The 14,794-nt window shown below is 34.3% G+C and overlaps 1 protein-coding gene across 1 annotated transcript in view; it reads right to left on the bottom strand.

The window, feature by feature from the left end:
* Nucleotides 1–1,130, bottom strand: part of LOC119190264 — a 3,178-nt gene extending 2,048 nt beyond the window's left edge. Inside the window, exons 1-3 of the mRNA XM_037441734.1 lie at nt 1,016–1,130; nt 573–799; nt 7–32 (exon numbers count right to left, since the gene is read on the bottom strand). Of these exons, the coding sequence (XP_037297631.1) occupies nt 7–32; nt 573–797 (251 nt within the window). The 5' untranslated portion in view covers nt 798–799; nt 1,016–1,130. The remainder of the gene's footprint in view (nt 1–6; nt 33–572; nt 800–1,015) is intronic.
* Between the last annotated feature and the right edge of the window lie 13,664 nt (nt 1,131–14,794).

Raw genomic sequence — 14,794 nt, 5'->3', positions numbered from 1 at the left:
GGCTGCGGTTGCACAACCGGTTCAAATATTTTCTGAAATAAGCCACATATAATCAGTGACATTGGCCACTAATAAGACACTTTTAATATAAACCATAAACACTCTATTTTGTTGTAGGCGTTATCTCACTATAACTCAGAAATACTGCCAGTCATACAGTTAGTTCCAATAGGTGCAAGCCATAATCATCCCAATGAGAAAGCAGTAATGTCTATAATAGCGTATGGCCGCCGTATGGGTGTATTGCTGTAACTTGGTGGAGTGTTGCTATGTGCGTCTAATATAAGTTGCAGAATTAATTTTGGCAAGGACCGATCGCGGATCGGCTGTCCGCAGTCGGTAGACATTTTGTCGTAACACACCAATATATAACTTGCGATTGCAAAGCTCAACATAATTTAATTTATCAAAATATCACCACCGTCACTAAAATTTTTCCATTATCACACGTCGATAATGTACACAACATTGATAGCGTAATATAGACATTCGCCATTACGGAATATTATGAAAATAGAGAGGTCAAGGACAGGACGTACGCAAACAAAATAATGCAAATATTTTACACTAACCTTCTCTGTTGTCTGAGGACTAGATGGCAGGGAGTCACTGTTCACCGATTCCGACTTGAGCGATCCCAGCGAACCGATACCGCTAGATTCACTGGAGACGGACGGGCTGGGGCTTGACTGCGACTGAGACAGGCCCGCTATCTCGATTATATGCCCGAACGAGCTGAACGAGTTAAAATTATCTGTCTCCAAGCCAGCCAGAGGTAGCGCAACGCTCAGAGCCATGTCTGCAAACGGGAAAACACGTTTGTATTGTAATTACACGTGCATAAACGACACTGCGTGTGAACATTTAGCTATGTTGACAGAATCTAACCAACGCGCCAAACTGTTACGGTTTTACGATCACGGCACTGTCAAAGTAACGCGACACTCACCTTTGACTAGAATATTATTGGAAATTCAGTAAACACACCGTAGCCAAGCAGTAAAACAATAATTACCGAAAAGCGTAATCCCAGAAAGCACAAGCCTCGACGTAGTTGAAAGAGATCGAACATTTATGAAGTGAAGTGAACTGCAAACGGGAGTTTGCGTGTGCGTGATGTCGAGCGCCAACCGGAAATGGCGCTGTCGACAAAACAGTCTATTACGCAGCATAAAATATTATGTTATAGTACAATCGTTTCCTACCTCAAACTTATGTCTGAATATCTTGTGCTTATTGCCTTTATAATATATTTCCATTTTGCTGAAGCATTATACTAGGCGTGATTTAAATCATAAAATATAGAATTGTAGCCAAATACGATGCTAGCGCCATCTAGTGAACATAGTTTGAAACCCACATGAAACGTGTGCTTAAAATTTTGTTGAAATAATCATCCTAGATGGCGGTAGCTGATCAAGAATGGTTGTGGTTCGCAGATTTTTGTACAGATGGCGCTGATTCAAATTATTTTGATATTGAACGGGAGTAACAATTCTCAACACTGAACGATGTAGGTCAAAGAAAGGAATAAGAAAAGTTTCTAGAAAATGTAACATCAACGCTATACTCTTTCGCAAGACTAGTTTAATTAAATTCTTTCTTTACTATAAGCAAATGCCTAAATATTAATGGTGTGATAAGTAGTTAGGTAATAATGGTTATGAATAACTACATAATTTTTTAATCTATTTCTATAATGAAATAAAAATTGAGAAAATTTATTATTATTTAATTAAAAAAGTCCATGCGTCAGTTGGAATGGGCGACTGTGAATTTTTACTAATACTAATGACGCAAGCTCGTTTCCGTACTTAGGCGTTTTAGTAGGTATTCGTTATTTTCTTTACAGTTTATGTATAATTTTAGATATTTCATATAACAAAATAAAAAAAATTGCACATAATATTCATAAAAAATATACTCCATTGTTTATATCTCAGTTTGTACCCTGCTTAATTGTTTATTTATTAATTGTTCCTTAGGATATTTGCCATAACAACAAAAAGTTTGTTCTTATTTCAGAAGACAACCGAGCACGGTTCAAAATCTGTGTGTAAGACAAAACAGACAGACTTTATAATCTTTTTAGTAGAGTTTCGTTAATAATTTGAGTGGAAGGAACTGTAATAAAAATGAACATAACGTGTTTGTATTACTTTAATATCTGAAGGCAAAAAAAGCATAAATAATAAACAACAAGCCCTAAATATCTCGTGGTATATGCTTATGCAGCATGGTGTATGGTGCAGTTTGTTTATTCGATCTAAAACAATCAAGTAAATTATGATAGTTAGGTTAGAATAACACCCAGTAATTCGGATTTAAAAATTATGTCCGATGAAGCGATAGGCATGTTTTCTATCATTGATATTATAGAAGTGAAATATATTTGGCCAACCATGAATGCATTAGCCACTTTGCTGCCTTAGTGCACTTAAAGCTAAGGTGATTCTTGATGATAAATAAAATTAATTTATTTTGCCAAACATGATCATATTTTAATGAAGTCTTATTTAATATATAAGTATAAAATATTTCTTTAGTGGTTATTATTAATTATTGTTATTTATCTTTATATGACAGAAATCTCTGTAACATTTGCCTATGAGGCATTTTATTAATTTGTGAATAAATCGGCTAAAGGGCAGTTCACGCAATAATATTTTTTCAGCATTTTATTATGTATTTGATGATCATACAACCGATGTTCCTTTAATACAAAGTGGTTGACACTGAATATACTTTTAGTTGAGTATGTATTTATTATTTTAGTCTACGTTTTCAAATAACTCAAAATGTATATGACAAAAATACCAACTTTTATATAGATTGAAGAGTATTAAATTTCTGAAACAAGGCGTACAAGGATTAAGTGGCACTGCACATTAGCTGGAAACACTTTTTTATTAGGTACATACCTTCTTTTTTGGTGCTTGTCCCCTTTTCCGTAGATATATAATATGTACAACTACCAAGTATCTATTTACGCAAAAATAAATTATTGTATGTACATACAGTCATCTTAACGAATTTAAAACTTCAAATTGCTTCTGTATTCTAACCGATATGTTTTTTCGAAAATATAATAAAAGGGGTTTACTTCACTTCAGCGAAACAAAACACTTCACATCTATAGGTAATTTAAAGGTTTGAATTTATTCAGCTATTTTTGTGGCTGAATTTACATTGTGGAAATTATGAATACAAATTTATTAAGGTTCTATTTGCGCCAAGTACGAGCATTTATGTATTTCGTACTTTTGTAAATGAATTTGATTTTTATTTTATTTTCAATTCTTGTAATGAGGTAAACTCTGATCATCGACAGCGTGAGGCGTGGTTTAATTTCTTTAATTACAAGGCATTGGAATTTAAATAATGCTATTTGTATTTAAACGTCGTTTATGAATGTTATATAGGTCATTTTAACATTAAATTACAATGTAAAACGACTTACTTACAATATTGAAAATAACACTTCGCAATGAATTACCCAACCCGTAAATGTAATATAAAAAAGGATAAGTCTCGAGTAAAATAATATAAAAAAAATAACTTAATTTTATACACCCAAATGACAGAACTACTACTTTAAAATAACTCGTTGCAATGGCAATATCACAATTTCAGTTAAGAATACACATACGCCTTTTTGCACTAAACTGCAAAATTATTTAAAAAAAAGTGGATTTTTAGTGCAAATACTCGTTATTCATGGATGATTTTTGGCACAATGTTATGGCATGGCACAATATATATTTATTAATGTAATGTAAAAATAAAACTGTATAATTTTACCACAGAACATTCATAATGATCTTGTTTACGCGAATGTTAGACATTGAAATAAAACTATTTGCTATTTTCTGACGATCAACCCCCCCCCCCCCCCCCTCAGTGAAACCGTAAAATAGTTTTGTTTCAATGTTTCTTATATTTCATTACTTCGATTAGCAAGATGAAATAGCAGTGGGCAGCACGCAAAACTGATAGAATCAACATCTGTGGCTGATCATGAGGATGAATAAGGAGAGACAGAGCTTAAGCAGAGGTCCGTAATTTTAATAAAAGATTATATTCCTAAAAGCCAACTTTGGAACCAGGTTACGTTAAATTATTTTTTGGTTCTTAGTATTTTTTTTTGTTTCGAATTTTTATATTACCATTTACTTTCCGTCTACTTTCCACAAAAACGAAGTGAGAACACGGAACGGGTGTAGAAAAATATTAACATTCTGTGATGCCGGTTATACACAGTTATCACAGACCAGATAATGCATTTTTTGGTATTTCACATTACCCCTTCCAATTCATTATAAATGCTTTTTAGAATAGTTTAACTACAAAATATTTTAGGGATATGTCATAATGATTATCGAGATATCACGCACGTTCTGAGCTGGGAGTGGCTTATGTTAGTAAATGAAGTGATCTAAACAACATTAAAAAAAATAATTGTATTTTTTTTTTCTTTCTATGAACAATGTATTGTTTTATACCTTAAACTGTTTTATACCTTAAATATTGAAAAGAAGCCAGAGTTTCTTGCCCTTTCTTGTATGGTGAGAACTGCTTTCCGAACTGGTGGTTGAGGTAATATTCACGGAATTTAAATAATGGATAACATTTTACAGGTGCAAATAAATTTACTTTTAATTAAAACAAATATTACAATTGTCATTTTGCAAAAATTCTTTTGCCGCGTAATGCCATACATTGCTCTGCTTCAGATCATGTCACGTTAGGATTCGTTGTCATCATGTTAAGACAAAGTCTTTGCTAGTAAATATCATGTCAATACTATATGTTGAGTATAATTTACTATTGCCAACTAAATATTATTGTAACTGAAAAACGATTTGTGCAATAATATGTAATTATAACCGTATTCTAATTCATTATGGCCTAATAGCGTTTTTTAACTACTAACAAGTTTTATGATTCAAATTAATATATTACTTTGTAGAAATAGCAATGCTCAAAAACTCCTGTTGTTTTCTTATAAGATAATGTTCTCACTCCTATTAGAGCTTTATGTGAGCAATTCATATTATTGACAAAAATAGACTAATAATACAGGTATGTTGTGACGTAGAAACTTAATACTTATTACCATTGACGTATATTATATAGACTCGAACGTCCATATAAACTATTTTTTCAAAATCTGAATTAAAATGGCAACCAAAACGTCACTGTTATAACCTATTTATTTAGTTAAACCAATAATTTTACTTATTTGACTAATATTTTTTATTCAAATCCAGGTTTACACTTAGACTCGAGTTCTTATATCATGAGCGCCAATGCAAACAACCACAAGCAGTCAATATTGATCATACTAAAGTCGTTTGCATGGATTGCAGTTCATTTCAGTTGAACACAGTGAATGTTAGGAACGCCAAATCTAATACGTAGTACATATATATCGATGCCTATTACTAAATAAGTTCTTATTTTATTACTACATACGTGTTTAGTTTTCTATACACAGACATATCTTTTCCTAATATTTGTTATTTGGGTATAAACAAACACATTAATAATAAAATATTATTAAAAAAAATTAAGTGTCAAATTCTCTTGAACGACTAATTTCCTATAAAGAGCTTAATAAAAATAACGAAATAATTGTTATAGTAAAGTGATTTAGTGATATAAAACGGCTTTGTCTCATTTGAATAAATTGATATTTAAAAAAAATTTAACATGACAATAAACACAGGAATCTAATGACACGATTGTCATTACATTCCAGTATTTATTTATTATACAAGCAACTTTCTTTATAATTATTTGGTGTCAATTTGATTGTAGTTTAGCATTACCGATCATGTATCGTTCAAATGACAATTGTTTACTATTTTTTTATTTTATTGCATACTATGGCAAAATATAAATTGTGTAAAGGAATTAAGATTATCTGGTTGTTTATATATTTTATCATTATAATGCTCAAAGGCAGTGTCTCATGATTAAAATAATTCTCGAATAATATGTAAGCAATTTAAGTAGAAGGAGGTTATGGTTTTAAAAACTTGTTTAATGAAGTCACAAATTCATTATAATATTTCAGCCAGTTTTTATATTTTAATTTGTTTCTTAATTGATAGTATAATTGTATACAATGTACGGAGCGTACATTACGAGTTGGCATTTAATTGTAGGAAGGCCACTCAGGTCGGTAACAAGCCCGTAAAGAGGTCGTAAGATAGGCGCCTAATTGCTCCAAATCGGAAGCTTATGATTTGTAAATATTCGTTTATATGGCCCACGGAGAGCGGTGAGCGGAGAGCGAAGAGCGTCGAGCGGTGAGCAGCGAATGTGCGCGTCCGTTCAATAAAATAATAATAGTAAACACGGGTGCAAATGGCCGGCGAGGGGCGCGTGGGGTGCGTGGGGCGCGGGCTCGTGGGGCGCCGCTCGGAGCCGGGGCGCGGGCGGAGCGCCGGCCCGGGCCGCGGGGCCCGCGTATCGATTCGCGCCCGCGCGACACACTGTATCTATCCTCTCATCGATGCCCGTTTGCCGGCCTCACAAAGAAAGAGATAGGTTTCGCCGACTTTGATCCTTTTGTTTTGGGCAGCGTCCGGCCGCGCGGGCGGGGCTGAAAATGTGAAGGGGCGCTGATTGGCCGGCCGGGCCCCGCCCCCGCGCCGCGCATGCAGCCTCCGGCACTCCGAGAGAGCCTCCGGAGCGCAGTTCAAGGGCGGTTGCCGCGTCGCACACCGATTTGTTTGGGTTTCCCGTCTATTTATAAACTTAATATAAGCATGACTTAACGACAATATCAATATCTGTTGTTTTATATTTGTAATGATGATACGATCCCGAAATATTACTCATACAAATTATAGTACTAAAATGGACTAATTTTATCGTAGTTTATACTTAAACTAATAGTACAAACTAATACTAGTACAAACAACTTATTGTTTTATTTTAACCCGACTTATTTTTTATTTTTTGGCGTGATACCTTCATCTATGTACTTTCTAATCTAATACATTAGAACATACTCTGCAGAACCTATTTTTCAGTCGAAAGATTTCTATGCAGTATATTTGCAGAATAAATTTACTCTCCAAGAAAATGCTTTAAAAATGTCTATTGTGTCAGTTAAATGTAGACACATAATATTTTTAATATGTTTTATGTATATGAGTTTCGTAGAAAAACAATTTAACAAATTCGTGTGCTAGAACCTTTATTGTTTAGCGAGGAGACGTTGTCTATTGTAATAAAGGCCACATATTAGTAGGGCACGTTTCGACTATTTATTTTCGGTCAGTGTGCCGCCAGCCTAAGGTCATTGACATGTGCATTCAACACTATTGAAAAGAATTGCTGTAAACCGAATGAACAAACTATTTTTATGGAAATAGTTTTATTGGTACAATAAATAGTAATTGTAAAGATTGTAATGTGTTTATTGATTGATATTTGATAGTAAATTGCATAAATTGATTTAGATATGCAATTTAAATGTACTAAGTTTATAAGTAACGAGTGCGAATTACTTTAAACATAATAATATTTTACATCTATTACTTATTGTTCCTCTAATTATGTTAAAATTACTAAATATGTTCAGTTAAACCTCTATGTATGAACTATGAATAAAAAAATCCTATATTATATGTATATTCTAGTATGTTATGTGTCAGAACAGACGCCAATAAGATATAAGTATTGTGTCGTATGTATTTAACTAATGTACTTTATTCTTATTGATAATAAAATAATTTTTCCAACAATAGAAGGATGTTAAGTAGGCCTTCTGATGGTAACTATATATATATAAACTATAGTTGCGGATCGCGTTTGCATTTCTTTCTTGTAAGAAAAAATATTAGGCTTTGCCAAAGGATTTTTTTGGTATATATCAAGATATACACACCATCATAGTAGTAAGACCTCCAGCTTGACATCACCTATACATGTGAGATAGTATTTCTCCAGCCGTATTCATGCGATATATAACAATAAGGTTATACCTTTTACCTATTACCTTTCCTTAAAGGGAACCTATTACGGCCAATTTATTTTAAAACTCTTTATAAAATCGTTTTATGGAAATATATGAAGAAAAACCTTAGATTAGATCTTAATTTAATAAAAGAAGTAACTAAAAATAGTAGTATGTTTTTACAGATAACACAAAAAAGAAATCAATAAACGTTAGTAATAGGCCATGTTAGGGACCGTGCATCTTCGGTCACATGACATTATTATATCTCTACAAAATACAAAACACCATTTTTTATTATTCTAAGACTCATTCGCAACAGAATTTGAACTCTACATAATTGTTATAGACGTTATTATACTATTTTTCTGATTTCTAAACACTGCATAATCTGATTACAGAACGTAGGGAAAAAATATAATATAAAAAACTGTGATAAAATTAGTAAAAAAATATTTCAATGTCTAACATTCGCTTAAACATAAGAAATCATTATACAGAACAAATTAATCGATTCTTACTTTAAAATTAATGGAGCAGAAAATAATCTCCATAGGTAATGGCGTTTAAAGTAATCTTTCATTTCAAGTCACGTATTCGAATGTTGCAAATATAAATCGCGTGTCATTTCGTTCTGTCGAATCTCGAAGCGACTGTCGCGTCGATTCGTCTTCGAAATGGCGTCTTTTCGTGTCATCGTGTGCGAGTCGTGATCAACAAATGAACGCAGAGTTTTTTTATTACTTTGATGAGACGAGCTCGCCGTTCGCCTGATGGTAAACGATACGACCGCCAATAAATAGTAGAAACACCATCCAACACCCTGAATTACAAAGGTATTCCACCGCGCTCGTCATCCTGAGACATTCGACTTTAAGTCTTTTTATGTCTAGTAGTTACACTGGCTATAGTGTCCTTCAAACGAGAATACAGCAGTTTGTTCTTTTAAGATTATATTTACATACAGACTAGGTTGTAGTTATAACTGCATCTGGTACGAAAATCTATCTCCGAATAAACGTTTTCAAAATTTAAGGCGGGGTGTACATGTGGGCCAAACTTCGTTCGAATGTCTTCAGAAACGACAAACGAATGGAATGACGCCTCACCTTGTCAGTGACAAGAATGACAAGCTGTTTGTATTTTTCTAGTGTGTGACTAATAAGCGCTGGTAAGAATGTGAAATGTACAGTCCGCCATAAAAACAATTAAAGGAATTGAACACGTCAAATTACACGTTAAGTTTCATCGTTTTGTTTTTAAATTAAAATAAGTTTTTTTATTGCTTGGAATGACGATACGATCTTGCCGTTCGTCTGATAGTAAGCGATACGATCGCCCATAAACAGTAGAAACACCATCCAACACTTTGAATTACAAAGTATTGTTTGGTATCCCACTACACTCACCATCCTGAAACATGAGTTGATAAGTCTTATTTTGACCAGTAGTTACACTGGCTACAATGTTCTTCAAGTCAGAACACAACAGTAACTACACACTGCTGCTTGGCGATAGAAATAGACATTGCCGTGGTATCTACCCAGGCGGTCTCTCACATATGAGAGACCTACCACTAGTTAAAATATCAAAACCCTTTAATGTTACTTTAGTAAACATATATTGGTCATTATCTCTTGACATATGTCACATCTCGATATTTTAGTTTATCTAGCAGTGACGAAAGGTCCATATTACCCGATTCCTACCGGCTTCCCTTTATATAGAGTTTATGAAGAATCTAATTATCATTAAAGCTATTTGCAGACCGCATTCATATTACTACCTATATGTTGTATAAGATTCCTTTTTGCCATTGTTATCTAGTTTACAGTAGGTACTCGGAATATCTTAGCCGTGATTTAGATGTCGAGTACAGACGAATAGCCTCGAACACGCGTGTGAAAAACAATTTATTCGCGTGTATTCGTTACTCATAATTTATAGTTATATTTATTCGCCAAGTTATTCGCCATTACTTTAAATAAGGTATAATATCATAAAATTAATACTTCAAAGGCCGTATGAAGAAAGTATGTAATTTGTAAAAAAAATAATAATAACGTTTAGCATATTAATTTAAAATTATTAATGCTAAGAAAATGTTTTACACACTGCAATTATAAAAGTCTTTACCCGTAAATTGTTTTTTTCGACATAGTCTATCGATCAGTAAAATTTTAAGAACTTAGAAATGCAAGGACATATACATATTCGAGTATTACTATTACAAGCCAGTTACATCTTTATCTAGCATGTCGCAATCTTGTCGTGAACATATCTGCTTCCCTGGTTTGAATTTCGCCAACGTTTGTCACGAGCTTTATCTATCCATAATAACCTTCCAAAACATTTTAAAAAGCTACATTAGTTCGACAAATGTATTCAAACTATTCAATACATCACCGATAACCCCAATTTAATAAAAAATACCTACCGATAAAGTCTTTACATAACTGCAAACTATTATTGACACTAGCGCCATTAGCCCAACGATACTGTGGCTAAACGACGAAATATTTAAATAGGTATGCGGCTATCTTCAGATAAAACGCCCCAATTCACATGCGTGCGGCGTTTGATGGATGAGTCCGGTGATCAGACCCTTCCACCCCCCGCTCTCAAATTTGCCTCCCCGCCTCCGCGATGTCCAACGTTAGTCCTGCTAGGTGATCCATTACACTGGCATTTTTGCGTAATCCCCGTTTATAAATATGAAATTGAAGGAAGCCCAGTGCTTAATCGAGTGACGGGGCCACAGCGGCCCTATGGCAATAATTTATGACGGCCGAAACTGTCCTCGCGGTATATCGTGTTTCCATGTGTTTTTTGCTGTAAATCATGTAGTTAGGACGGGAATTTGGAGGTGTGACTTCGGTTGTGTTTTTATTGAGTTTTTGGTTACTTTAACTCATTTAACTGTCATTTAGGTTCAGAAAAATTACAGAAATTAAGTAATATTTGATTTAAGAAAATTAGTATTAAGTTAAGTTTGTAAATATTCTTAAAGAATCATAAAATGTACTTAGCGATATCATTTTACTCGTATTCAGCGTCTAAAATACAAAAAGGCAATTCAATCCGGTCAAATATATTTAACAATTAAACTTTTTAAAATACTCCAAACAAACCTCCAGACGTGACAAAAGCAAATGCATTAGCAAACCACAATCAACCAAATCCAATAAATCGGGGATCAATAAAAAACAAATGCGAATCAACCAGCACTCCGCAAGGGGTAATCACTGCGCATATGCAAAACATAGTAATAGTAATAATTGCATCGCTTGATTATAGACGGGGTATTCTGATTATAGATAATTATAGTTGGGGAGGGGTTGCGCCCGCTGATGAGCGATTTGGGTATTATTTGCGCTTTATTTGGGTATTTATTGCGCTTGAGTGACGACGCAGATATTATGCTTCATAATACGCGTCCCTTGAGGGCTTGGGATCGCGTTTCGTGGACATTGATGTTTAAGAAATTTTAGATTCCGCATGAGTAAATAGGTTAGAGGTGTAGGTATAAATATTATATGTTTCAGTGGATATTTCATATAATTGAAAGATATTATTGGTATTGTTCGTTATTACTGAAGTAATATGTATGGGAGAGAAACACTAATGATATAGTAGAAGTGTTATAAATTTATCAATTTGTGTCAATATTATTTCAAATCATATTGATTGTGACGAATGTACTAAGGTATGACTAATATGATCGATAACTAATAAACATGAAATAAAAATAGGGTCTAATGATACATATATTTTTTTTATTTACTTAAGGAGCTTTGTCATATTTTTACGATAATGTCGGTCAACACCTCCGCTTTCATTATTATTTAATCATTTCTCATGCTTTAAGATATTAATAACACACTAGTCGTTCTGACGCAGGAGACAACAAACTATTTAGATTGCCTACATTGACGCCTAAAGTTGAGGTCCACTCCGCCCACACTCCGACAAAAACATATTACGTAGCATATCTATATGATGTAAAACATCAGGGATCGCCCTATGAAATAAAACACGATCGTTTGGCCATTCACCGTTGCTACGAGACTCTCGGGCGAGCGACTGCCACAAACAGCAATTATCAAGATTACGTCAATTCCAACATGAACAATAAAACAGTATACCGCCACAACTCCAAACACAGCGCGCGTTATTAGCTCGTTGACCTGATAGTTGTATCTGCGCGCGTACAAATGTGTCAAGGTTGTTAAGGGCGGAGCGGTTCGAATAGCTGCTAAGTTATATCCCAAATAGTGGTTTTGGTTAATCATAGACAGAATTTGAGCTTTATTTCGTATTTGTTATATATTTCAATAATCGTGCAAAATCATTACATCACATTCATATATTCGATGTACTTATCATCTAAGAAAACGATAGTATAATTATGTATATATATTACTGTTAAGCATATCTAAGTATATATGAATATAATAGTAATATCAGCTCTGTATTATATACTGTCCCACTGTTGGGCACAGGACTCCTCTACTACTGAGTGGGATTAGGCCTTTGTCTACCACGTTGGCCTAGTGCGGATTGGTAGACATCACACACCCTCGAAATTCCTATAGAGAACTTATCAGGTATGCAGGTTTCCTCACGATGTTTTCGTTCACCGTTAAAGCAAGTAATAATGCACAAAGAATACACACATAAGTATCGCATCTATATAATACGAAGTAATTGTCATTTTGGCCACTGTTTAGGTTTAATAAAGTATAGTTGCAAATAAAGCATTACTTAGAACCGAAGTGACAGATATTGTGTACTCGACTTACAATACCTGTGAGGTATGTATTATATTCATTAGCAAACCGAGACGTGCGGAGGGGCGCGGGAGGGGCGCGGGAGGGTGCGGGTTTAGCGCACTGATGTGTCGATAAGCGCTTATTTGGGGTTACCACAATTCTTTCGGCGAGTTTTAATGCCAATTAGAGTAGACAATTGCGCATGGCTGAATGGATTGAGACCTTTATTAGTGTCGGATATTGTTATGTGCATAGGAGTGGAAATTTTGTGGCCGTGGGTAGCCCGAGGTGATGGGGTTTTGTTACCGAGGTAGCGATTTTTGTACGGTATTAATTAAGTTCGTTGCGGCATTGATTTGTATTTTAATTTTGGTATTATGGTATTTTAGGTAAGAATATATTATTTAATATTTAATTGAATACACTTTTTTACGATTTCTACATTATGATAAAGAGTTTACGTTTGTAAGTAAGGAATAATCTCTGAAAGTAATGGTCCGATTCCAAACATCTTCACAGGTGGAACCCCAAGCATATACTAATGTTAGGTTTTACCTACTATTGTTTTTATAACCTTAGTAGGCAATCAGGCAAGCGATCCGTCTAATAGTAATCAGCATCCGCCGTCCATGGACTAAAGCAATCCCAGAATCACAGCCAAGCCATTGCCTAACTGACTTGAGTAGGTACTCTTTTACTTATAGTAAGTAATCAATATTGAGCCTAATTCACACTAAGCATAGGCCATTTACGAAAAATCTATTGACCCATTTTCAGCCTAAATCACACTAAACACAGATAAAAAAAATACTAATCCATCTTAGGCCTAGATCACACGAAACACAGTCCATCTAAATCTTCAGACTGGTCTTAAGCCTAGATCACACTAAACACAGTCCATCTAAATCTTCAGACTGGTCTTAAGCCTAGTTCACACTAAACACGAGAGAAAGTCAATAAAGTCTGTAAGCATGTACACATAATTAAGCACATACAAAACCTAGTGTCAGCGCATAATGGCGGTACGCACCGATCATTCTATTCACGTTATACATCACAACATTAATCTGACATGCGTGATGGATCGCGTGGATATTCACTAATATCTTTTTTAGAAATAGCGCGGAAACATACCTTTGTTGCGAGGGTTCATGTTTGTCTAAAATTTATGGCAAGTTGGTAGAAAGAAGTTCTCTATTGGAATTTTGAGGGTGTGTGAAGTTTACCAATCCGCACTAGGACAGCTTGGTGGACTAAGGCCTAATCCCTCTCAGTAGTAGAGGAGGCCTGTGCCCAGCAGTGGAACAGTATATAATAAAGGGCTGATATTATTAATATATATTGATACTCAACGCGAACGGAGCTGCGGACGAACACTAGTCATTGGAATATTATTAGTTTTTATAGCCATTTTAAATGTCTTCCTCGACGCTGTCATCGACTTATTAGATTTTGCTTTATCAAATGCCAATTATTACAAAGTTTTTAAGCTTAAATATGAAGCCAAAAGTATTTCATTTCATGTAATTTATACAAAAAACTTCAGTGCAAAAGTTAAATGGTATTGTCCAGTTGAGTTTATTTGTTATTTTTCCACTGAATTCTTATTATATCTTACCTTATTTCACAATGCATCATTAACAAGTCAAATTAACAAAAAAGTATTGCGAAAAATAAATCTATTTCACGAGAACATCGCGTTCTATACAAAACCACTTTGATGTAATACAGTTCGCTCCTGACAGATGTTATTTTTAAACCCCTCCACAAGTGTTGTTTCTCACGTTGTAAAACAGTTTTCGCGAGATTAATTGCGTTATATCGTGTTAGATAAGTATTAATGGTTACTATCATGGGAGTAAACCCCCTTTAATTAAACCAAGCCGTTGTCATAAGATGAGGTGAATTATTGAGTCGATTATGTTTATCGTTTATCGTGATATTTTATGTTTTGTAGAGTTTTAAATGTTGGTTTTCTTCTGGATCTAGGACTGGGGAACAGTGATTTCTTTCTGCTTCAGAATTAATTATCTAGATGTTTGATTACAGA

Source organism: Manduca sexta, chromosome 23 (assembly GCF_014839805.1).
Source record: "Manduca sexta isolate Smith_Timp_Sample1 chromosome 23, JHU_Msex_v1.0, whole genome shotgun sequence".
Lineage (NCBI taxonomy): Eukaryota > Metazoa > Arthropoda > Insecta > Lepidoptera > Sphingidae > Manduca > Manduca sexta.
The sequence above is the reverse complement of the archived record's forward strand: the minus strand, read 5'-3'. Positions and strand labels throughout refer to the sequence as shown.